General features: G+C 48.5%; 12 protein-coding genes and 1 pseudogene across 12 annotated transcripts; 10 read left to right on the forward strand and 3 right to left on the reverse strand.

Moving 5' to 3' along the window:
• Nucleotides 1-472: 472 nt before the first annotated feature.
• LOC146136669 (histone H3-like) lies at nt 473-1,018 on the forward strand (annotated as a pseudogene).
• Nucleotides 1,019-1,385: 367 nt separating this feature from the next.
• On the reverse strand, nt 1,386-1,799 carry LOC146136670 (histone H2A). The gene has a single exon (XM_083396061.1). It carries the CDS (start codon nt 1,776-1,778, stop codon nt 1,401-1,403), a length of 378 nt encoding a protein of 125 aa, XP_083252187.1. The 5' UTR covers nt 1,779-1,799; the 3' UTR covers nt 1,386-1,400.
• A 230-nt stretch (nt 1,800-2,029) lies between these two features.
• LOC146136671 (histone H2B.1) lies at nt 2,030-2,642 on the forward strand. The gene has a single exon (XM_083396068.1). The coding sequence runs from the start codon at nt 2,054-2,056 to the stop codon at nt 2,411-2,413; it is 360 nt and encodes a 119-aa protein (XP_083252194.1). The 5' UTR covers nt 2,030-2,053; the 3' UTR covers nt 2,414-2,642.
• Nucleotides 2,643-3,512: 870 nt separating this feature from the next.
• On the forward strand, nt 3,513-4,404 carry LOC146136672 (histone H5-like). The gene has a single exon (XM_083395822.1). It carries the CDS (start codon nt 3,551-3,553, stop codon nt 4,154-4,156), a length of 606 nt encoding a protein of 201 aa, XP_083251948.1. The 5' UTR covers nt 3,513-3,550; the 3' UTR covers nt 4,157-4,404.
• Nucleotides 4,405-4,496: 92 nt separating this feature from the next.
• On the forward strand, nt 4,497-4,878 carry LOC146136673 (histone H4). Its single transcript, XM_083395320.1, has one exon. It carries the CDS (start codon nt 4,526-4,528, stop codon nt 4,835-4,837), a length of 312 nt encoding a protein of 103 aa, XP_083251446.1. The 5' UTR covers nt 4,497-4,525; the 3' UTR covers nt 4,838-4,878.
• A 307-nt stretch (nt 4,879-5,185) lies between these two features.
• LOC146136674 (histone H3) lies at nt 5,186-5,748 on the forward strand. Its single transcript, XM_083395196.1, has one exon. It carries the CDS (start codon nt 5,208-5,210, stop codon nt 5,616-5,618), a length of 411 nt encoding a protein of 136 aa, XP_083251322.1. The 5' UTR covers nt 5,186-5,207; the 3' UTR covers nt 5,619-5,748.
• Nucleotides 5,749-6,098: 350 nt separating this feature from the next.
• On the reverse strand, nt 6,099-6,512 carry LOC146136675 (histone H2A). The gene has a single exon (XM_083396059.1). It carries the CDS (start codon nt 6,489-6,491, stop codon nt 6,114-6,116), a length of 378 nt encoding a protein of 125 aa, XP_083252185.1. The 5' UTR covers nt 6,492-6,512; the 3' UTR covers nt 6,099-6,113.
• A 230-nt stretch (nt 6,513-6,742) lies between these two features.
• On the forward strand, nt 6,743-7,335 carry LOC146136676 (histone H2B.1). Its single transcript, XM_083396070.1, has one exon. The coding sequence runs from the start codon at nt 6,767-6,769 to the stop codon at nt 7,124-7,126; it is 360 nt and encodes a 119-aa protein (XP_083252196.1). The 5' UTR covers nt 6,743-6,766; the 3' UTR covers nt 7,127-7,335.
• A 6,892-nt stretch (nt 7,336-14,227) lies between these two features.
• LOC146136677 (histone H5-like) lies at nt 14,228-15,086 on the forward strand. The gene has a single exon (XM_083395055.1). It carries the CDS (start codon nt 14,236-14,238, stop codon nt 14,836-14,838), a length of 603 nt encoding a protein of 200 aa, XP_083251181.1. The 5' UTR covers nt 14,228-14,235; the 3' UTR covers nt 14,839-15,086.
• A 92-nt stretch (nt 15,087-15,178) lies between these two features.
• Nucleotides 15,179-15,560, forward strand: LOC146136678 (histone H4). Its single transcript, XM_083395060.1, has one exon. The coding sequence runs from the start codon at nt 15,208-15,210 to the stop codon at nt 15,517-15,519; it is 312 nt and encodes a 103-aa protein (XP_083251186.1). The 5' UTR covers nt 15,179-15,207; the 3' UTR covers nt 15,520-15,560.
• Nucleotides 15,561-15,760: 200 nt separating this feature from the next.
• LOC146136679 (histone H3) lies at nt 15,761-16,326 on the forward strand. Its single transcript, XM_083395056.1, has one exon. It carries the CDS (start codon nt 15,891-15,893, stop codon nt 16,299-16,301), a length of 411 nt encoding a protein of 136 aa, XP_083251182.1. The 5' UTR covers nt 15,761-15,890; the 3' UTR covers nt 16,302-16,326.
• A 455-nt stretch (nt 16,327-16,781) lies between these two features.
• Nucleotides 16,782-17,195, reverse strand: LOC146136680 (histone H2A). The gene has a single exon (XM_083395057.1). The coding sequence runs from the start codon at nt 17,172-17,174 to the stop codon at nt 16,797-16,799; it is 378 nt and encodes a 125-aa protein (XP_083251183.1). The 5' UTR covers nt 17,175-17,195; the 3' UTR covers nt 16,782-16,796.
• A 230-nt stretch (nt 17,196-17,425) lies between these two features.
• LOC146136681 (histone H2B.1) lies at nt 17,426-18,018 on the forward strand. Its single transcript, XM_083395059.1, has one exon. It carries the CDS (start codon nt 17,450-17,452, stop codon nt 17,807-17,809), a length of 360 nt encoding a protein of 119 aa, XP_083251185.1. The 5' UTR covers nt 17,426-17,449; the 3' UTR covers nt 17,810-18,018.
• The last annotated feature ends 6,627 nt before the right edge of the window (nt 18,019-24,645 follow it).

Below are 24,645 nucleotides of genomic sequence, written 5' to 3' on the forward strand. Positions count from 1 at the left end.
CGAGAATGTGATCCGTGACGCCGTCACCTACACCGAGCACGCCAAACGAAAGACCGTCACTGCCCTCGACGTCGTTTACGCCCTCAAGCGTCAGGGACGTACCCTCTACGGATTCGGAGGATAAAATGTCCGAAACCTAAAAAACATCACCGGCCCTTTTCAGGGCCACCCAAAAATGCTAAAAGAGATATTTTGTTAAATGCTAAAGCTATGTGTGTGTGTGTGTGTGTCTTGCTGCCCCAGTCGTTTAGTCCAGTACGGTTAGAAGGCATTTTGGCGAAAAAGAACGAGGCTCGAAAGGCCTGATAAGTCTCATGTCACATTATGCCGAAAGGCGCAAATCTCTCGGCCGGCGAGAAGAACGATTATTGGACGAGAGAATGTTTTTTTTCCTTGGCCAATCAGCTAACGTACTTTCGGGTATATAAGGTCGGTCGAAAGCGTTGCAAATCATTTCTAACGATATCTAGTCGATCGAAAAATTGTCAAGAGAAATGGCACGTACAAAGCAAACCGCCCGTAAGTCGACCGGAGGCAAAGCGCCTCGCAAGCAGCTGGCCACCAAGGCCGCTCGCAAGAGCGCACCGGCCACCGGAGGAGTCAAGAAGCCCCATCGTTACCGACCCGGAACAGTCGCTCTCCGTGAGATCCGTCGTTACCAGAAGTCCACTGAGCTTCTCATCCGCAAGCTGCCCTTCCAGCGTTTGGTGCGCGAGATCGCCCAAGATTTCAAGACCGACCTGTGATTCCAGAGCAGCGCTGTCATGGCTCTGCAAGAGGCTAGCGAAGCCTACTTGGTAGGACTCTTCGAGGACACCAACTTGTGCGCCATCCACGCCAAGCGTGTCACCATCATGCCCAAGGACATCCAGCTCGCCCGCCGAATCCGTGGCGAACGTGCTTAAGTCCGTGCAAACGCCGAACATCAACAACACAACGGCTCTTTTCAGAGCCACCTATTGTTTTGAAAAGAGATTTTAAACTCCGGTAAAGCGTTCGACTGCTAAGCGTAAGCCACCGACCCGACTCGCAACGGGTGGTATCACGCGGACGCGTAGGGGGATCTACTAGGCCGTCTGGTCCGAAATGATGCCAGAGTGGCAGATTGGGGTTGCCTTTTGGCTTTTGGCGTTAACGGCCCTCGAAATACTTTATGCCCTGGCAAGTAAGCCAGCATCTCGGTTTGACACATGCGTCCTTTTAGCGAGTTTTTCGGTCGTCGCTCGAAGGTTTGTTATTTGCCAAGTAAAATCCTGCTCACTAACGAACTAGGGGGGTACATTTCAAGGTAGAGGCAGGTACTATAACTAGCAGTAAGTTTAAGCAAGCCAAATGGTTCTCTTTCAAACTGTAGGGTGGCTCTGAAAAGAGCCGTTTTTTGGTGTGAAGCAGTTGTTGCTTTAAACTTTCTTTGAGGTCTTCTTGGGAAGAAGCACGGCCTGGATATTGGGCAGCACACCTCCCTGAGCGATGGTTACACCGCCGAGCAGCTTGTTGAGCTCCTCGTCGTTGCGAATGGCCAACTGCAAGTGACGGGGGATGATTCTGGTCTTCTTGTTGTCACGGGCTGCGTTGCCAGCCAACTCGAGCACTTCGGCGCTCAGGTACTCGAGCACGGCTGCCAGGTACACGGGGGCACCGGCACCAACACGCTCCGAGTAGTTGCCGTTGCGCATCAGTCTGTGCACACGACCGACTGGGAACTGCAGGCCAGCTCTCGAGGAACGGCTCTTCGGCTTTGCCTTTGCTTTACCACCACCTTTACCACGTCCAGACATTTTTTGCGATTGTATTTGTTTCTCGAGTGAAATCGAAAGAATGAAGGCGGGCGGTTTGAAACGCCTTTTATAATCCCCACGCCTGTCGAAAAACCGCCCGACGGTTGAAAAGCGCGCGCAGTAACACCCAATCGTTTTTTCCGCGCACTCTCGCACTGCTCCATTGGCGAAAGCGTCGAGCCGTCATTTGCATCTCTTCCGATCTATAACCGACGAGAGTGGAAAAACACGCCACACTCTTCGTCGTCGAAAGCACTGAAGAACCTCCTGTCAAAATGGCTGCAAGCAAAGGCACCAAAAAGGCTGTCAAGAAGCACAACACCAGCGATAACAAAAAGAAGCGCCGACACAAGCGCAAGGAATCTTTCAGCATCTACATTTACAAGGTGCTGAAGCAGGTCCACCCTGACACCGGCATATCGAGCAAGGCGATGAGCATCATGAACTCGTTCGTGAACGACATCTTCGAGCGTATTGCCAGCGAGAGCTCGCGCCTTGCCCACTACAACAAGCGCTCAACAATCAGCAGTCGGGAAATCCAGACCGCTGTTCGTCTGCTTTTGCCTGGCGAGTTGGCCAAGCACGCCGTTTCCGAGGGCACCAAGGCCGTCACCAAATACACCAGCTCCAAGTAAATTTCGGTTTGCTTGTCAGCTGAACCAAAAAACGGCTCTTTTCAGAGCCACCCATAACTTTGAAAGAGACAAACCCGATCGCTTTGCAAAAGGCTGCATTTTGTGTGTTTTGCTAATCGTATTGTTGCTCTTTTCATTCCCACATTAGTCAACGAGCGATTGATTTACTGTAAGTTCGAAATAGGTGGAATCGAGCCCAAACTGAGAAAAGTTGGGCCCGAAAGCTTTCAAGTGCTAAACTATTTTCTAACTAAAATTATATTTCAAAAAAAACAAAACAAAAAAACAATGACGTTCTGCCACTTGTTGAGAAATGTAGGTAGGGTAGGGTAGGATGGAGAGGCTAGCAGAAACAACGGGTCGGACCGGCGAAGGAGGCAGGCGGTCGGTCGGTGGAAAACGAAAAGAAACAGTTGGTGTTGTGCGGCCCCGAGACAGCCTTAGCTAGGCGGGCAGCACGTTACGTTAGTCAATTAGGAAAAAACAGAAAAGCTGATTTTGCAATTTGCCAACAGGCAGGCAGGCAAACACATTATTGAGAATGAGTTTTGTTTCTTTTCGGTGGTTCAGTTTCGGCAGTCTCAGTTAAGGGCTTGTTGCCGGGCTCGAACAGCAGCAAAAACTGTTCTAAAGGCGGTCCCTTGGCTGACTGCCTGTGCTTAGGCGACAAATCGCAGGGCTTTGATTTTTCGGGTACACGGTCTCGGTGTGACCCAGCCTCGAAAGCAATATCACCGGGTAGTCTTGGGAGGCCCAAATCGATCGCGCGTTGGCGTTTTGGCAACTGAACACCTCGAAAAGGGCAGTCGTTCAGCTAAAGCCGAACGTTTCGAGCGTTGCTGACGACGGTGTGTCCTACTCAGCGACTTGATAGTCGACGGGTGCGCGCTACAGGACCTCAGGCGCTGGTAGACAAAATTTGAAGCGCCACCTCGGTCGGGCAGCCAGGCAAGCGAGCCTCTTGCTAAAATCAAAAGCACACCAAAGTGCAAGCAGTCGGCAGCAAACCTTTTCGGCATTTCACCGATTTCGCTTTGGTACGCAAACCACGTACAAATGGCCAGCGTGTGCTGTGTCGTCATAAATCCTTTATTGTTGATTCGTTCGTCGAAGAGAAGTAGGAAAGAAATCGTCAAAATGTCAGGAGGCGCAGGAGATAGCAGCAAGCCGAAAGCCAAGAAGGCATCGCCGACCCAGGCGACTCATCCCACCTACCAGGTGATGGTCACCGCCGCCATTACACAGCTTAAAGAAAGAAACGGCTCGTCCCGACAGAAGATTGTCAAGTACGTCAAGGACAACTACAAGGTCAGCGACAACTTCAACGTACCCTTGAAAACCTGCATCAGGCGCCTTATCAAAAGTGGGCAGCTCGTGCAGGTCAAGGGAACTGGTGCTTCGGGCTCTTTCAAGCTCGCCAAGACCGACAAGAAGCCGGTCAAAAAAGAGGCCAAAAAGAAGCCAGTTGCCGCCAAAAAGCCGGCAGCCAAGAAAGCCGTCGCGGCTAAAAAGCCAGCTTCCGCCTCGGCTAAGAAGACCACCGCCAAAAAGGCCGCCGCCGCCGCCGCGAAAAAACCCGCCGCAAAGAAGTCGCCCAAAAAGCCGGCTGCCAAAAAAGCGCCGGCAAAGAAATCGACGACGGCCAAAAAGCCGTCGCCCAAAAAGGCGGTCAAGGCAAAGAAGCCAGCAGCAAAGAAGCAGGCCAAGAAGCCAGCTGCCAAAAAGGCTGCCACTAAAAAGTAAGCCCCCCCCAATGATGAGCCGCACGCCTCCCCAATACGGCCGTGGCAAACACAAAAAACGGCTCTTTTCAGAGCCACCTTTTACTCACAAAAGAGATATTTTGAAGCAAGCCGTCGACGCTTGCCTAGAGCATACCGTTAGATATAGGACTTGCGCTTTTGAGATAATTATCGCTACAAACAACAAACGAAAGAAATTTGCCTCCACTTAAGACGCGGGTCAATTTCAAAGCGTGCTTTTACGCTTGCCACCGGTATCCAATAGCGCCCGAACGTGGTGACGTCAAACGCGAGAGTACACAGCGTATAAAAGGCGGTGCTAAGAGAGAGATTTCACAGTTCGAATTTTTAACTCGACAAAGCTAGAAACATGTCAGGACGCGGCAAAGGAGGAAAAGGATTGGGAAAGGGAGGCGCCAAAAGGCACAGAAAGGTGTTGCGTGATAACATCCAGGGAATCACCAAGCCCGCAATCAGGCGTCTGGCCCGTCGTGGTGGTGTCAAGCGTATCTCCGGTCTCATTTACGAGGAGACTCGAGGCGTTCTCAAGGTTTTCCTCGAGAATGTGATCCGTGACGCCGTCACCTACACCGAGCACGCCAAACGAAAGACCGTCACTGCCCTCGACGTCGTTTACGCCCTCAAGCGTCAGGGACGTACCCTCTACGGATTCGGAGGATAAAATGTCCGAAACCTAAAAAACATCACCGGCCCTTTTCAGGGCCACCCAAAAATGCTAAAAGAGATATTTTGTTAAATGCTAAAGCTATGTGTGTGTGTGTGTGTGTCTTGCTGCCCCAGTCGTTTAGTCCAGTACGGTTAGAAGGCATTTTGGCGAAAAAGAACGAGGCTCGAAAGGCCTGATAAGTCTCATGTCACATTATGCCGAAAGGCGCAAATCTCTCGGCCGGCGAGAAGAACGATTATTGGACGAGAGAATGTTTTTTTTCCTTGGCCAATCAGCTAACGTACTTTCGGGTATATAAGGTCGGTCGAAAGCGTTGCAAATCATTTCTAACGATATCTAGTCGATCGAAAAATTGTCAAGAGAAATGGCACGTACAAAGCAAACCGCCCGTAAGTCGACCGGAGGCAAAGCGCCTCGCAAGCAGCTGGCCACCAAGGCCGCTCGCAAGAGCGCACCGGCCACCGGAGGAGTCAAGAAGCCCCATCGTTACCGACCCGGAACAGTCGCTCTCCGTGAGATCCGTCGTTACCAGAAGTCCACTGAGCTTCTCATCCGCAAGCTGCCCTTCCAGCGTTTGGTGCGCGAGATCGCCCAAGATTTCAAGACCGACCTGCGATTCCAGAGCAGCGCTGTCATGGCTCTGCAAGAGGCTAGCGAAGCCTACTTGGTAGGACTCTTCGAGGACACCAACTTGTGCGCCATCCACGCCAAGCGTGTCACCATCATGCCCAAGGACATCCAGCTCGCCCGCCGAATCCGTGGCGAACGTGCTTAAGTCCGTGCAAACGCCGAACATCAACAACACAACGGCTCTTTTCAGAGCCACCTATTGTTTTGAAAAGAGATTTTAAACTCCGGTAAAGCGTTCGACTGCTAAGCGTAAGCCACCGACCCGACTCGCAACGGGTGGTATCACGCGGACGCGTAGGGGGATCTACTAGGCCGTCTGGTCCGAAATGATGCCAGAGTGGCAGATTGGGGTTGCCTTTTGGCTTTTGGCGTTAACGGCCCTCGAAATACTTTATGCCCTGGCAAGTAAGCCAGCATCTCGGTTTGACACATGCGTCCTTTTAGCGAGTTTTTCGGTCGTCGCTCGAAGGTTTGTTATTTGCCAAGTAAAATCCTGCTCACTAACGAACTAGGGGGGTACATTTCAAGGTAGAGGCAGGTACTATAACTAGCAGTAAGTTTAAGCAAGCCAAATGGTTCTCTTTCAAACTGTAGGGTGGCTCTGAAAAGAGCCGTTTTTTGGTGTGAAGCAGTTGTTGCTTTAAACTTTCTTTGAGGTCTTCTTGGGAAGAAGCACGGCCTGGATATTGGGCAGCACACCTCCCTGAGCGATGGTTACACCGCCGAGCAGCTTGTTGAGCTCCTCGTCGTTGCGAATGGCCAACTGCAAGTGACGGGGGATGATTCTGGTCTTCTTGTTGTCACGGGCTGCGTTGCCAGCCAACTCGAGCACTTCGGCGCTCAGGTACTCGAGCACGGCTGCCAGGTACACGGGGGCACCGGCACCAACACGCTCCGAGTAGTTGCCGTTGCGCATCAGTCTGTGCACACGACCGACTGGGAACTGCAGGCCAGCTCTCGAGGAACGGCTCTTCGGCTTTGCCTTTGCTTTACCACCACCTTTACCACGTCCAGACATTTTTTGCGATTGTATTTGTTTCTCGAGTGAAATCGAAAGAATGAAGGCGGGCGGTTTGAAACGCCTTTTATAATCCCCACGCCTGTCGAAAAACCGCCCGACGGTTGAAAAGCGCGCGCAGTAACACCCAATCGTTTTTTCCGCGCACTCTCGCACTGCTCCATTGGCGAAAGCGTCGAGCCGTCATTTGCATCTCTTCCGATCTATAACCGACGAGAGTGGAAAAACACGCCACACTCTTCGTCGTCGAAAGCACTGAAGAACCTCCTGTCAAAATGGCTGCAAGCAAAGGCACCAAAAAGGCTGTCAAGAAGCACAACACCAGCGATAACAAAAAGAAGCGCCGACACAAGCGCAAGGAATCTTTCAGCATCTACATTTACAAGGTGCTGAAGCAGGTCCACCCTGACACCGGCATATCGAGCAAGGCGATGAGCATCATGAACTCGTTCGTGAACGACATCTTCGAGCGTATTGCCAGCGAGAGCTCGCGCCTTGCCCACTACAACAAGCGCTCAACAATCAGCAGTCGGGAAATCCAGACCGCTGTTCGTCTGCTTTTGCCTGGCGAGTTGGCCAAGCACGCCGTTTCCGAGGGCACCAAGGCCGTCACCAAATACACCAGCTCCAAGTAAATTTCGGTTTGCTTGTCAGCTGAACCAAAAAACGGCTCTTTTCAGAGCCACCCATAACTTTGAAAGAGACAAACCCGATCGCTTTGCAAAAGGCTGCATTTTGTGTGTTTTGCTAATCGTATTGTTGCTCTTTTCATTCCCACATTAGTCAACGAGCGATTGATTTACTGTAAGTTCGAAATAGGTGGAATCGAGCCCAAACTGAGAAAAGTTGGGCCCGAAAGCTTTCAAGTGCTAAACTATTTTCTAACTAAAATTATATTTCAAAAAAAACAAAACAAAAAAACAATGACGTTCTGGCACTTGTTGAGAAATGTAGGTAGGGTAGGGTAGGATGGAGAGGCTAGCAGAAACAACGGGTCGGACCGGCGAAGGAGGCAGGCGGTCGGTCGGTGGAAAACGAAAAGAAACAGTTGGTGTTGTGCGGCCCCGAGACAGCCTTAGCTAGGCGGGCAGCACGTTACGTTAGTCAATTAGGAAAAAACAGAAAAGCTGATTTTGCAATTTGCCAACAGGCAGGCAGGCAAACACATTATTGAGAATGAGTTTTGTTTCTTTTCGGTGGTTCAGTTTCGGCAGTCTCAGTTAAGGGCTTGTTGCCGGGCTCGAACAGCAGCAAAAACTGTTCTAAAGGCGGTCCCTTGGCTGACTGCCTGTGCTTAGGCGACAAATCGCAGGGCTTTGATTTTTCGGGTACACGGTCTCGGTGTGACCCAGCCTCGAAAGCAATATCACCGGGTAGTCTTGGGAGGCCCAAATCGATCGCGCGTTGGCGTTTTGGCAACTGAACACCTCGAAAAGGGCAGTCGTTCAGCTAAAGCCGAACGTTTCGAGCGTTGCTGACGACGGTGTGTCCTACTCAGCGACTTGATAGTCGACGGGTGCGCGCTACAGGACCTCAGGCGCTGGTAGACAAAATTTGAAGCGCCACCTCGGTCGGGCAGCCAGGCAAGCGAGCCTCTTGCTAAAATCAAAAGCACACCAAAGTGCAAGCAGTCGGCAGCAAACCTTTTCGGCATTTCACCGATTTCGCTTTGGTACGCAAACCACGTACAAATGGCCAGCGTGTGCTGTGTCGTCATAAATCCTTTATTGTTTCTTCGTTGTCGAAGAGAAGTTGATTGAATTAGCAAGCAAATTGCCATTTAGAAGGGATTGTCTATCCCTGGGATTGTCTATCCCTGCGCTTAAGCTTTGCTTGACAACCAGACAACTGAACATATTTATACTGTCAGACAGTCGCAAATTACATCTGCGACTTATTTTGCTGCTACCAAGTCGGGTAGTGGAAAGTTAGTTCTGCGTAAAGACGCAACTTGGATTACTCTCGCCATCTGCAACCAACTTGGAATTGGATTAGCGCGGCTGCGCCATCAACCCTGCAACCAGGTGTGAACTTTCTTATTTCCTGAGTAACATTGCTATATAAACTGCCCTACCGGCCAACTGACAAGCCGCCATTTTGTCAAACCTGGCACTTCGGGAAATTTTTTGAAATTCTGCGGGAAATTTAGATTCCGTACCTCGCCGAAATGGCCCCTACCACGAGTTGTCCTTTAACGGAAGCTGAACTCAAAAGCCTGATTAATTTCGATCGTTCTACAGAGGTAGAAGCTCAGTTTACCCCAGCCCACTCTCGCCCCGCCATTTATGACCTTCTGGCTCACCTTCGCTTTAAGTTTACCAACCTAGAGGGGCTGACACAACTTCCTAATGGTCGAGTGCAAGTCGTTTGCACGACCAAAGAAAAAGCTGTAGAGCTAGCTAACCTCCTAAGACCCCATGCACGCTATGCAGAAACATTTAATCCAGATACGATAAAAGTCCGTCTCAGCTACGTGCCAATAAGACTCTCTGACAAGGCCTTAGCCCGGATATTCTCCGCAAAATTCGCGACGTGCCTCCGATCAAGAGAGATGCGCGACTCCTATGGTTATAAGAACGGCAAACGTGAACTAACAGTGGTCAATTCTGAAATTATGCAAAGCCCCCTTCCGAAAGAGGCATGGATAGGTCCATTCAAAATAGGAATCCACTACGATGGTCAACCCCCATTTTGCAAATACTGCAAAGCACAGGACCACGAGGTGGAGCATTGCACAAAATTAAAAGAGAAAAAGAAGCAAATTAAAGAAAAAGAAATACTAGATAAAAAAATAGCATCAAACATCCATCCTAACCATAACCAATTCAATCAGGACCCAATATTTAGTGCCATATTAGAAAACATGGACATCTTCCCCAACCTGGCAGGACCCACAACCTCCAATATTTTCCTTGCGGGAACTAGACCCGAAAACCATACCAAAACTACCAGTACCCCCCAACCCGGAACCATCCCCCCACCTGCCCACACGATTGTCCAATCCCAACCAGCAGTGACCGACAAAGTTGAACCTCACCACGATGACAACATCAATCGCATCGTCCCGATTCACATGAATATCCCCTCAGACTTAGAGTCGGACGAACACGAAGATGAAGACGACCTTGAAGAAGCCGACAACCACAACGAGAATGGAAATAAATGCGAGTCGAAAGACTTGCAGGAATTTCGAAAAGAAAAGCAACCAGAAGACCGCCCACCACCTCCCCCCAAACCCACACCTTCTTACGCATACCCCGGACTCCCAAAACCATCCATTGTTGACCCTGCAAAAAGAGATAGATCGGGTGACTCAACTCCCGACCGTAAACCCAAAAACCCCAAAACCCAAAACACCATCTATGAATGCCCCCAATGTTTTACGTCCTTTATTGATGACATACAAAATTGTGACTGCGTCATACCCACACTCCCAGATTCCACAATATAACCCCCTCCCCCCCCCGCCCATCCTTGTCGTTGATATATCCTTATTTATTGTTTGTGTAACTTAAATTTAGTAACTGTAGCCTATAACTGTTGTTTTATTGTAATCATGCAACTACCGTAAAATGTAGAATGCCCGCATACCTAAAAGTCATAACGCTAAACGTCGCGGGCATACACAACCCCCGTCGACGTTTAGCCATTTTCGAACTCCTAAAGTCCACTCGAGCAGATATAATCCTGCTTCAAGAGACCCACTCCACCCCACAGGACGAGGCCACCTGGGCCCACGAGTGGACCCCCGGCCCCGCCCTTTTTAACTCCGCCCCCTCCGGAGGCTCTGCCTCTAAGGGAGTAGCCATCTTGTTTAACTCCCCCACCTTCACCCCAACAAACGTCTTCTCTGACTTAACCGGCAGAACCTTATCATGTGACATCACCAACTTGGACCCAACTATCCACATAACTAACATATACGCCCCATCCGGCAATAGAACCGCAAACACCAAATTCTTTGAAAATCTATACCCATACCTCACCTCCCCAAACCCGATAGTTTTTGCAGGAGACTTCAATTCTGTTTTACAACCCCACTTGGACATTTACCCCCCAAAATCAGCCCGCCATATAAACAAATCTCTAGCCACACTCATCGCCACAATACAATTAATTGACCCCTATAGAACTGCAAACCCTGACACCCAAATTTTTACAAGAAGACAAACGAACACACAATCACGCATAGATCGATTCTACATCTCGTCAGATATCATAGCCACCAACTATTCAGTTACCCCTTTTTCCCTCTCCGATCATGACCAGGTCCTAATAACCATTAATATACCCCATACGCCCCCCAACAGGCCACGGCCTTTGGAGAAATAACATCCAAACTCTGAAACACCAAGATTTCAAAACCAAACTTCAAGTTAAACTCCACTGGCTAACGACATTAAAACACGACTTTGACCCGCTCAGTTTCTGGACCCTAATAAAGGAAAGAGCTGCTACCCTCCATAAAATAGTACATAAAGAGAACAACATAACTAACTCCCGGGAAATAACCCAGAAACATTTGGACTTAGCCAAATTAAGGGAGGAAATGAATCCCAATAACTACCAGCAAACCCTTGTTAAGTTCCAGAATCTCAAGCGTGAATTAAACAAACATTATATATCAAAAGCACGATACGATCTGTTAAAAGCAAAAGCAAACTTAATAGAAAACAAAAACCTCTCTACCAAAACCCTCTACAAACTAGTGCTACCTAAAAAACATTCCAGTCACATTAAAGAACTACTAGACGAAAATTCATTACCGTATGACACCCCCGTTGAACTATGCAACATCGCGAAAAAATTCTACGGAGAACTTTATGCACCATCACCCCCCACATACCACCACCTAAACCACTTTACCGATAACCATATACCCATTCCAGACCAGTTAAACACGGCACTAACCCAACCCATTACCCTTATAGAAATCCGACAAGCAATTAAAGCCTTTCCATCTGGTAAGACCCCCGGGCCCGATGGGCTAACTATCGAGTTCTACAACGAGTGCTGGGATTTAATCGGACCCCACCTCCTCCCCGCCCTCAACCATGCATACTTCTCCCCCTCTCTCCCTCCTACTTTCGTAGAAGGCGCAATAATACTAATCCCCAAAACCACAGATGCCAACACCCTCTCGAACTTCCGCCCCATCTCACTTTTAAATACAGACCTTAAAATTCTTAACAAAATTCTCAACACCCGCATCAAACCCCATCTAAAACATTTTATTTCCCCCAACCAGCATGCCCAAACCAACAAAAATACCTCCACCGCCTCCAACCTCCTCCGCGACCTATATCATTTCTCATCCCAGAGCGACACCCACTCCTTCTTCATATCGCTCGACTTCAAAAAAGCCTTTGACTCCATAACCCATACCTGGCTCTCCCACTCCCTTATTTCCCGTAATTTCCCCCCGTGTTTTGTAAACTACCTGACCGCTACCCAAACCTCGGCTTCATCCCAAATTCTAATTAACGGTCACCCCTCCCAACCCGTGGCGATCAGGAGAGGAGTGAGACAAGGCGACCCGCTAAGTCTCACCCTCTTCCTGATCGCCCTCGACCCTCTCCTCCAAAGTATCCAAAACAACCCCTCCATTGCCCCCTCCCCTGCTCCCATCCGAAACCCCCCTAAATTTATAGCATATGCAGACGACGTCACCCTCACCCTTGCGCACCACCAATCCCTGCCTGCCTTATTTGACACCTTATCTAAATTTCACGACACCTCTGGCCTCTCCCTCAATCCCCTTAAAACCAAAGCCACTTACAACCGCTCCCTCCCCCCGCCCTTTCTAAATATCCCCACCATAAATTGGAACCCCCTAGCCATATTTCCCCTCAACATACCAATTGGCGACCCCACCCAAATTACCCAAGCATGGAACACAGCATACACCGAATTTGTAAACAAGACCTCACTAATCAAACACCCCTTTCTCACTTTTGACACTAAATCTATTCTATCCAAAACCCTGCTTCTCCCTCACTTCTCCCAACTAGCCCACGTCTACTCCCCCCCGGACCGCATCAAAAACAAAATAAACAAGAAAATGTGCCAATTCATCACCGGTCCCCGCAACCCCACCATCCCATTGGACAAGCTCGCGGCCAGCCGCCCACACGGAGGCTACTCCATTGCCAACATTCCCCTCTATTCGGACCTTTTTCTTATAAGACAAGTAGGCGCATACTTGCGACACCGCTTAGCTGACACCCCATCCGACACACAAACCCAAATAATCGAACACCAGCTAGGTATTCCATTGGCCCGAAAATACGAGCTCCGTTTCAAAAATACACTCCCCCATACCATTTTCCCTTCCCCACACTATAAGCAAATCTGGAACATCATTTTAAAATATAACCCGACCCTAACCGAAATAATATCCCCCAAAATAAAACCCTTATATCTCCGACTTACAACCCCACATCAGTACCTCCACCCCACCAACCAAAACCGAAATCCCCCCAACTGGCCACTCATACACCATCCCATGCTTCCCTCCTACCTTAAAACATTCAACTACAAACTGGCATCAAATGCAATCCCTGTCAAATGCCACACAGTCCCAAATATTCCGTCACTCCAACCAAACTGCCTCCTTTGCCACACACGCTATGAGTCGGATGTCCATCTTTTTCATGAATGCCCACAAATACAACCCCTCCTAAATCATGTCAGATACATACACACCGCCTTCACATCCCACCAAACAGATTTCTTCAATCACCACTCCCACATCACATTCACCACACCCCTTCAAACCCCCTTCCCAAACAACAACCTAATAACCCTTCTCAACACTGTCTTACACCATACTATATGGAAAACCAGAATTAAAAAAGCCATATTAGAAACCCCTGACCCAAACCCCACTCCGCCGCAAAAACTGATAACATCCTTCAATCAATCAATACGTATGAAATATAGAATCGAACAAGCAAAAACTACTCCAACATATATTGATCTATTCGAAAAGTTAATCACTTTACTATAAACCAAGCTAGATCACTCTCACCCCACACCCTCCACCCTAGTTCCCGCCCGACTCCCTTTCTGTCCATTATTGTTTTCATTTCTTAACTTCTAATCTACCAATACAGAGAAACCAACGATTTCAGAGAGGTAAAAGTAACCATCGCCGCCATTTTGTTTTTAGAGACGCCATTTTGTTTTTCCGACGGCCATTTTGTTTTGTGATTAAGGCCCTTTTTAACTGAAATTGACAATTTCAAAGTGTGTCCCTACCCTCTGCAACCACAAAAGCATATCCTCGAAAGAGGGGAGCGAGAAATAAACCCAGAAATATCTTTTTTCCTACTCGTTGTTGTTTTTCCTTTTCCTTTCGTGCCAACATGCATACTCCCCTTGTAGGAGGAGTAAAGGCCTCTTATTTGTTTTTATTTTAGTTTTGTCACTGCTTAACGGTTTACACATCCCCTGCAGTCATGACACCAGCGTGCTGCACCCAGTTTCCCCTGTTATTTTTCGCCATACTTTTCGCCGTCCGCTACCAAAATTACACACTGCTCGTTGTTCACATCCGAAACGAATATCAATAAATAACCAATAAGGGCAATGATGAGCCCAAACCAAAGGGGGGCCCTAGCAAATTGCTAGCCCCAAAAACCCTGAGGTCACTGAGCCCTCAAAAAACAAAAAAAAAAAAAAAAAAAAAAAAAAAAAAAAAAAAAAAAAAAAAAAAAAAAAAAAAAAAAAAGAAATCGTCAAAATGTCAGGAGGCGCAGGAGATAGCAGCAAGCCGAAAGCCAAGAAGGCATCGCCGACCCAGGCGACTCATCCCACCTACCAGGTGATGGTCACCGCCGCCATTACACAGCTTAAAGAAAGAAACGGCTCGTCCCGACAGAAGATTGTCAAGTACGTCAAGGACAACTACAAGGTCAGCGACAACTTCAACGTACCCTTAAAAACCTGCATCAGGCGCCTTATCAAAAGTGGGCAGCTCGTGCAGGTCAAGGGAACTGGTGCTTCGGGCTCTTTCAAGCTCGCCAAGACCGACAAGAAGCCGGTCAAAAAAGAGGCCAAAAAGAAGCCAGTTGCCGCCAAAAAGCCGGCAGCCAAGAAAGCCGCCGCGGCTAAAAAGCCAGCTTCCGCCTCGGCTAAGAAGACCACCGCCAAAAAGGCCGCCGCCGCCGCGAAAAAACCCGCCGCAAAGAAGTCGCCCAAAAAGCCGGCTGCCAAAAAAGCGCCGGCAAAGAAATCGACGACGGCCAAAAAGCCGTCGCCCAAAAAGGCGGTCAAGGCAAAGAAGCCAGCAGCAAAGAAGCAGGCCAAGAAGCCAGCTGCCAAAAAGGCTGCCACTAAAAAGTAAGCCCCCCCCAATGATGAGCCGCACGCCTCCCCAATACGGCCGTGGCAAACACAAAAAACGGCTCTTTTCAGAGCCACCTTTTACTCACAAAAGAGATATTTTGAAGCAAGCCGTCGACGCTTGCCTAGAGCATACCGTTAGATATAGGACTTGCGCTTTTGAGATAATTATCGCTACAAACAACAAACGAAAGAAATTTGCCTCCACTTAAGACGCGGGTCAATTTCAAAGCGTGCTTTTACGCTTGCCACCGGTATCCAATAGCGCCCGAACGTGGTGACGTCAAACGCGAGAGTACACAGCGTATAAAAGGCGGTGCTAAGAGAGAGATTTCACAGTTCGAATTTTTAACTCGACAAAGCTAGAAACATGTCAGGACGCGGCAAAGGAGGAAAAGGATTGGGAAAGGGAGGCGCCAAAAGGCACAGAAAGGTGTTGCGTGATAACATCCAGGGAATCACCAAGCCCGCAATCAGGCGTCTGGCCCGTCGTGGTGGTGTCAAGCGTATCTCCGGTCTCATTTACGAGGAGACTCGAGGCGTTCTCAAGGTTTTCCTCGAGAATGTGATCCGTGACGCCGTCACCTACACCGAGCACGCCAAACGAAAGACCGTCACTGCCCTCGACGTCGTTTACGCCCTCAAGCGTCAGGGACGTACCCTCTACGGATTCGGAGGATAAAATGTCCGAAACCTAAAAAACATCACCGGCCCTTTTCAGGGCCACCCAAAAATGCTAAAAGAGATATTTTGTTAAATGCTAAAGCTATGTGTGTGTGTGTGTGTGTCTTGCTGCCCCAGTCGTTTAGTCCAGTACGGTTAGAAGGCATTTTGGCGAAAAAGAACGAGGCTCGAAAGGCCTGATAAGTCTCATGTCACATTATGCCGAAAGGCGCAAATCTCTCGGCCGGCGAGAAGAACGATTATTGGACGAGAGAATGTTTTTTTTCCCTCGTCCAATCAGCTAACGTACTTTCGGGTATATAAGGTCGGTCGAAAGCGTTGCAAATCATTTCTAACGATATCTAGTCGATCGAAAAATTGTCAAGAGAAATGGCACGTACAAAGCAAACCGCCCGTAAGTCGACCGGAGGCAAAGCGCCTCGCAAGCAGCTGGCCACCAAGGCCGCTCGCAAGAGCGCACCGGCCACCGGAGGAGTCAAGAAGCCCCATCGTTACCGACCCGGAACAGTCGCTCTCCGTGAGATCCGTCGTTACCAGAAGTCCACTGAGCTTCTCATCCGCAAGCTGCCCTTCCAGCGTTTGGTGCGCGAGATCGCCCAAGATTTCAAGACCGACCTGCGATTCCAGAGCAGCGCTGTCATGGCTCTGCAAGAGGCTAGCGAAGCCTACTTGGTAGGACTCTTCGAGGACACCAACTTGTGCGCCATCCACGCCAAGCGTGTCACCATCATGCCCAAGGACATCCAGCTCGCCCGCCGAATCCGTGGCGAACGTGCTTAAGTCCGTGCAAACGCCGAACATCAACAACACAACGGCTCTTTTCAGAGCCACCTATTGTTTTGAAAAGAGATTTTAAACTCCGGTAAAGCGTTCGACTGCTAAGCGTAAGCCACCGACCCGACTCGCAACGGGTGGTATCACGCGGACGCGTAGGGGGATCTACTAGGCCGTCTGGTCCGAAATGATGCCAGAGTGGCAGATTGGGGTTGCCTTTTGGCTTTTGGCGTTAACGGCCCTCGAAATACTTTATGCCCTGGCAAGTAAGCCAGCATCTCGGTTTGACACATGCGTCCTTTTAGCGAGTTTTTCGTTCGTCGCTCGAAGGTTTGTTATTTGCCAAGTAAAATCCTGCTCACTAACGAACTAGGGGGGTACATTTCAAGGTAGAGGCAGGTACTATAACTAGCAGTAAGTTTAAGCAAGCCAAATGGTTCTCTTTCAAACTGTAGGGTGGCTCTGAAAAGAGCCGTTTTTTGGTGTGAAGCAGTTGTTGCTTTAAACTTTCTTTGAGGTCTTCTTGGGAAGAAGCACGGCCTGGATATTGGGCAGCACACCTCCCTGAGCGATGGTTACACCGCCGAGCAGCTTGTTGAGCTCCTCGTCGTTGCGAATGGCCAACTGCAAGTGACGGGGGATGATTCTGGTCTTCTTGTTGTCACGGGCTGCGTTGCCAGCCAACTCGAGCACTTCGGCGCTCAGGTACTCGAGCACGGCTGCCAGGTACACGGGGGCACCGGCACCAACACGCTCCGAGTAGTTGCCGTTGCGCATCAGTCTGTGCACACGACCGACTGGGAACTGCAGGCCAGCTCTCGAGGAACGGCTCTTCGGCTTTGCCTTTGCTTTACCACCACCTTTACCACGTCCAGACATTTTTTGCGATTGTATTTGTTTCTCGAGTGAAATCGAAAGAATGAAGGCGGGCGGTTTGAAACGCCTTTTATAATCCCCACGCCTGTCGAAAAACCGCCCGACGGTTGAAAAGCGCGCGCAGTAACACCCAATCGTTTTTTCCGCGCACTCTCGCACTGCTCCATTGGCGAAAGCGTCGAGCCGTCATTTGCATCTCTTCCGATCTATAAGCGACGAGAGTGGAAAAACACGCCACACTCTTCGTCGTCGAAAGCACTGAAGAACCTCCTGTCAAAATGGCTGCAAGCAAAGGCACCAAAAAGGCTGTCAAGAAGCACAACACCAGCGATAACAAAAAGAAGCGCCGACACAAGCGCAAGGAATCTTTCAGCATCTACATTTACAAGGTGCTGAAGCAGGTCCACCCTGACACCGGCATATCGAGCAAGGCGATGAGCATCATGAACTCGTTCGTGAACGACATCTTCGAGCGTATTGCCAGCGAGAGCTCGCGCCTTGCCCACTACAACAAGCGCTCAACAATCAGCAGTCGGGAAATCCAGACCGCTGTTCGTCTGCTTTTGCCTGGCGAGTTGGCCAAGCACGCCGTTTCCGAGGGCACCAAGGCCGTCACCAAATACACCAGCTCCAAGTAAATTTCGGTTTGCTTGTCAGCTGAACCAAAAAACGGCTCTTTTCAGAGCCACCCATAACTTTGAAAGAGACAAACCCGATCGCTTTGCAAAAGGCTGCATTTTGTGTGTTTTGCTAATCGTATTGTTGCTCTTTTCATTCCCACATTAGTCAACGAGCGATTGATTTACTGTAAGTTCGAAATAGGTGGAATCGAGCCCAAACTGAGAAAAGTTGGGCCCGAAAGCTTTCAAGTGCTAAACTATTTTCTAACTAAAATTATATTTCAAAAAAAACAAAACAAAAAAACAATGACGTTCTGGCACTTGTTGAGAAATGTAGGTAGGGTAGGGTAGGATGGAGAGGCTAGCAGAAACAACGGGTCGGACCGGCGAAGGAGGCAGGCGGTCGGTCGGTGGAAAACGAAAAGAAACAGTTGGTGTTGTGCGGCCCCGAGACAGCCTTAGCTAGGCGGGCAGCACGTTACGTTAGTCAATTAGGAAAAAACAGAAAAGCTGATTTTGCAATTTGCCAACAGGCAGGCAGGCAAACACATTATTGAGAATGAGTTTTGTTTCTTTTCGGTGGTTCAGTTTCGGCAGTCTCAGTTAAGGGCTTGTTGCCTGGCTCGAACAGCAGCAAAAACTGTTCTAAAGGCGGTCCCTTGGCTGACTGCCTGTGCTTAGGCGACAAATCGCAGGGCTTTAATTTTTCGTGTACACGGTCTCGGTGTGACCCAGCCTCGAAAGCAATATCACCGGGTAGTCTTGGGAGGCCCAAATCGATCGCGCGTTGGCGTTTTGGCAACTGAACACCTCGAAAAGGGCAGTCGTTCAGCTAAAGCCGAACGTTTCGAGCGTTGCTGACGACGGTGTGTCCTACTCAGCGACTTGATAGTCGACGGGTGCGCGCTACAGGACCTCAGGCGCTGGTAGACAAAATTTGAAGCGCCACCTCGGTCGGGCAGCCAGGCAAGCGAGCCTCTTGCTAAAATCAAAAGCACACCAAAGTGCAAGCAGTCGGCAGCAAACCTTTTCGGCATTTCACCGATTTCGCTTTGGTACGCAAACCACGTACAAATGGCCAGCGTGTGCTGTGTCGTCATAAATCCTTTATTGTTTCTTCGTTGTCGAAGAGAAGTTGATTGAATTAGCAAGCAAATTGCCATTTAGAAGGGATTGTCTATCCCTGGGATTGTCTATCCCTGCGCTTAAGCTTTGCTTGACAACCAGACAACTGAACATATTTATACTGTCAGACAGTCGCAAATTACATCTGCGACTTATTTTGCTGCTACCAAGTCGGGTAGTGAAAAGTTAGTTCTGCGTAAAGACGCAACTTGGATTACTCTCGCCATCTGCAACCAACTTGGAATTGGATTAGCGCGGCTGCGCCATCAACCCTGCAACCAGGTGTGAACTTTCTTATTTCCTGAGTAACATTGCTATATAAACTGCCCTACCGGCCAACTGACAAGCCGCCATTTTGTCAAACCTGGCACTTCGGGAAATTTTTTGAAATTCTGCGGGAAATTTAGATTCCGTACCTCGCCGAAATGGCCCCTACCACGAGTTGTCCTTTAACGGAAGCTGAACTCAAAAGCCTGATTAATTTCGATCGTTCTACAGAGGTAGAAGCTCAGTTTACCCCAGCCCACTCTCGCCCCGCCATTTATGACCTTCTGGCTCACCTTCGCTTTAAGTTTACCAACCTAGAGGGGCTGACACAACTTCCTAATGGTCGAGTGCAATTCGTTTGCACGACCAAAGAAAAAGCTGTAGAGCTAGCTAACCTCCTAAGACCCCATGCACGCTATGCAGAAACATTTAATCCAGATACGATAAAAGTCCGTCTCAGCTACGTGCCAATAAGACTCTCTGACAAGGCCTTAGCCCGGATATTCTCCGCAAAATTCGCGACGTGCCTCCGATCAAGAGAGATGCGCGACTCCTATGGTTATAAGAACGGCAAACGTGAACTAACAGTGGTCAATTCTGAAATTATGCAAAGCCCCCTTCCGAAAGAGGCATGGATAGGTCCATTCAAAATAGGAATCCACTACGATGGTCAACCCCCATTTTGCAAATACTGCAAAGCACAGGACCACGAGGTGGAGCATTGCACAAAATTAAAAGAGAAAAAGAAGCAAATTAAAGAAAAAGAAATACTAGATAAAAAAATAGCATCAAACATCCATCCTAACCATAACCAATTCAATCAGGACCCAATATTTAGTGCCATATTAGAAAACATGGACATCTTCCCCAACCTGGCAGGACCCACAACCTCTAATATTTTCCTTGCGGGAACTAGACCCGAAAACCATACCAAAACTACCAGTACCCCCCAACCCGGAACCATCCCCCCACCTGCCCACACGATTGTCCAATCCCAACCAGCAGTGACCGACAAAGTTGAACCTCACCACGATGACAACATCAATCGCATCGTCCCGATTCACATGAATATCCCCTCAGACTTAGAGTCGGACGAACACGAAGATGAAGACGACCTTGAAGAAGCCGACAACCACAACGAGAATGGAAATAAATGCGAGTCGAAAGACTTGCAGGAATTTCGAAAAGAAAAGCAACCAGAAGACCGCCCACCACCTCCCCCCAAACCCACACCTTCTTACGCATACCCCGGACTCCCAAAACCATCCATTGTTGACCCTGCAAAAAGAGATAGATCGGGTGACTCAACTCCCGACCGTAAACCCAAAAACCCCAAAACCCAAAACACCATCTATGAATGCCCCCAATGTTTTACGTCCTTTATTGATGACATACAAAATTGTGACTGCGTCATACCCACACTCCCAGATTCCACAATCTAACCCCCTCCCCCCCCCGCCCATCCTTGTCGTTGATATATCCTTATTTATTGTTTGTGTAACTTAAATTTAGTAACTGTAGCCTATAACTGTTGTTTTATTGTAATCATGCAACTACCGTAAAATGTAGAATGCCCGCATACCTAAAAGTCATAACGCTAAACGTCGCGGGCATACACAACCCCCGTCGACGTTTAGCCATTTTCGAACTCCTAAAGTCCACTCGAGCAGATATAATCCTGCTTCAAGAGACCCACTCCACCCCACAGGACGAGGCCACCTGGGCCCACGAGTGGACCCCCGGCCCCGCCCTTTTTAACTCCGCCCCCTCCGGAGGCTCTGCCTCTAAGGGAGTAGCCATCTTGTTTAACTCCCCCACCTTCACCCCAACAAACGTCTTCTCTGACTTAACCGGCAGAACCTTATCATGTGACATCACCAACTTGGACCCAACTATCCACATAACTAACATATACGCCCCATCCGGCAATAGAACCGCAAACACCAAATTCTTTGAAAATCTATACCCATACCTCACCTCCCCAAACCCGATAGTTTTTGCAGGAGACTTCAATTCTGTTTTACAACCCCACTTGGACATTTACCCCCCAAAATCAGCCCGCCATATAAACAAATCTCTAGCCACACTCATCGCCACAATACAATTAATTGACCCCTATAGAACTGCAAACCCTGACACCCAAATTTTTACAAGAAGACAAACGAACACACAATCACGCATAGATCGATTCTACATCTCGTCAGATATCATAGCCACCAACTATTCAGTTACCCCTTTTTCCCTCTCCGATCATGACCAGGTCCTAATAACCATTAATATACCCATACGCCCCCCAACAGGCCACGGCCTTTGGAGAAATAACATCCAAACTCTGAAACACCAAGATTTCAAAACCAAACTTCAAGTTAAACTCCACTGGCTAACGACATTAAAACACGACTTTGACCCGCTCAGTTTCTGGACCCTAATAAAGGAAAGAGCTGCTACCCTCCATAAAATAGTACATAAAGAGAACAACATAACTAACTCCCGGGAAATAACCCAGAAACATTTGGACTTAGCCAAATTAAGGGAGGAAATGAATCCCAATAACTACCAGCAAACCCTTGTTAAGTTCCAGAATCTCAAGCGTGAATTAAACAAACATTATATATCAAAAGCACGATACGATCTGTTAAAAGCAAAAGCAAACTTAATAGAAAACAAAAACCTCTCTACCAAAACCCTCTACAAACTAGTGCTACCTAAAAAACATTCCAGTCACATTAAAGAACTACTAGACGAAAATTCATTACCGTATGACACCCCCGTTGAACTATGCAACATCGCGAAAAAATTCTACGGAGAACTTTATGCACCATCACCCCCCACATACCACCACCTAAACCACTTTACCGATAACCATATACCCATTCCAGACCAGTTAAACACGGCACTAACCCAACCCATTACCCTTATAGAAATCCGACAAGCAATTAAAGCCTTTCCATCTGGTAAGACCCCCGGGCCCGATGGGCTAACTATCGAGTTCTACAACGAGTGCTGGGATTTAATCGGACCCCACCTCCTCCCCGCCCTCAACCATGCATACTTCTCCCCCTCTCTCCCTCCTACTTTCGTAGAAGGCGCAATAATACTAATCCCCAAAACCACAGATGCCAACACCCTCTCGAACTTCCGCCCCATCTCACTTTTAAATACAGACCTTAAAATTCTTAACAAAATTCTCAACACCCGCATCAAACCCCATCTAAAACATTTTATTTCCCCCAACCAGCATGCCCAAACCAACAAAAATACCTCCACCGCCTCCAACCTCCTCCGCGACCTATATCATTTCTCATCCCAGAGCGACACCCACTCCTTCTTCATATCGCTCGACTTCAAAAAAGCCTTTGACTCCATAACCCATACCTGGCTCTCCCACTCCCTTATTTCCCGTAATTTCCCCCCGTGTTTTGTAAACTACCTGACCGCTACCCAAACCTCGGCTTCATCCCAAATTCTAATTAACGGTCACCCCTCCCAACCCGTGGCGATCAGGAGAGGAGTGAGACAAGGCGACCCGCTAAGTCTCACCCTCTTCCTGATCGCCCTCGACCCTCTCCTCCAAAGTATCCAAAACAACCCCTCCATTGCCCCCTCCCCTGCTCCCATCCGAAACCCCCCTAAATTTATAGCATATGCAGACGACGTCACCCTCACCCTTGCGCACCACCAATCCCTGCCTGCCTTATTTGACACCTTATCTAAATTTCACGACACCTCTGGCCTCTCCCGCAATCCCCTTAAAACCAAAGCCACTTACAACCGCTCCCTCCCCCCGCCCTTTCTAAATATCCCCACCATAAATTGGAACCCCCTAGCCATATTTCCCCTCAACATACCAATTGGCGACCCCACCCAAATTACCCAAGCATGGAACACAGCATACACCGAATTTGTAAACAAGACCTCACTAATCAAACACCCCTTTCTCACTTTTGACACTAAATCTATTCTATCCAAAACCCTGCTTCTCCCTCACTTCTCCCAACTAGCCCACGTCTACTCCCCCCCGGACCGCATCAAAAACAAAATAAACAAGAAAATGTGCCAATTCATCACCGGTCCCCGCAACCCCACCATCCCATTGGACAAGCTCGCGGCCAGCCGCCCACACGGAGGCTACTCCATTGCCAACATTCCCCTCTATTCGGACCTTTTTCTTATAAGACAAGTAGGCGCATACTTGCGACACCGCTTAGCTGACACCCCATCCGACACACAAACCCAAATAATCGAACACCAGCTAGGTATTCCATTGGCCCGAAAATACGAGCTCCGTTTCAAAAATACACTCCCCCATACCATTTTCCCTTCCCCACACTATAAGCAAATCTGGAACATCATTTTAAAATATAACCCGACCCTAACCGAAATAATATCCCCCAAAATAAAACCCTTATATCTCCGACTTACAACCCCACATCAGTACCTCCACCCCACCAACCAAAACCGAAATCCCCCCAACTGGCCACTCATACACCATTCCATGCTTCCCTCCTACCTTAAAACATTCAACTACAAACTGGCATCAAATGCAATCCCTGTCAAATGCCACACAGTCCCAAATATTCCGTCACTCCAACCAAACTGCCTCCTTTGCCACACACGCTATGAGTCGGATGTCCATCTTTTTCATGAATGCCCACAAATACAACCCCTCCTAAATCATGTCAGATACATACACACCGCCTTCACATCCCACCAAACAGATTTCTTCAATCACCACTCCCACATCACATTCACCACACCCCTTCAAACCCCCTTCCCAAACAACAACCTAATAACCCTTCTCAACACTGTCTTACACCATACTATATGGAAAACCAGAATTAAAAAAGCCATATTAGAAACCCCTGACCCAAACCCCACTCCGCCGCAAAAACTGATAACATCCTTCAATCAATCAATACGTATGAAATATAGAATCGAACAAGCAAAAACTACTCCAACATATATTGATCTATTCGAAAAGTTAATCACTTTACTATAAACCAAGCTAGATCACTCTCACCCCACACCCTCCACCCTAGTTCCCGCCCGACTCCCTTTCTGTCCATTATTGTTTTCATTTCTTAACTTCTAATCTACCAATACAGAGAAACCAACGATTTCAGAGAGGTAAAAGTAACCATCGCCGCCATTTTGTTTTTAGAGACGCCATTTTGTTTTTCCGACGGCCATTTTGTTTTGTGATTAAGGCCCTTTTTAACTGAAATTGACAATTTCAAAGTGTGTCCCTACCCTCTGCAACCACAAAAGCATATCCTCGAAAGAGGGGAGCAAGAAATAAACCCAGAAATATCTTTTTTCCTACTCGTTGTTGTTTTTCCTTTTCCTTTCGTGCCAACATGCATACTCCCCTTGTAGGAGGAGTAAAGGCCTCTTATTTGTTTTTATTTTAGTTTTGTCACTGCTTAACGGTTTACACATCCCCTGCAGTCATGACACCAGCG

Source organism: Ascidiella aspersa, chromosome 8 (assembly GCF_963924565.1).
Source record: "Ascidiella aspersa chromosome 8, kaAscAspe10.2, whole genome shotgun sequence".
NCBI lineage: Eukaryota > Metazoa > Chordata > Ascidiacea > Phlebobranchia > Ascidiidae > Ascidiella > Ascidiella aspersa.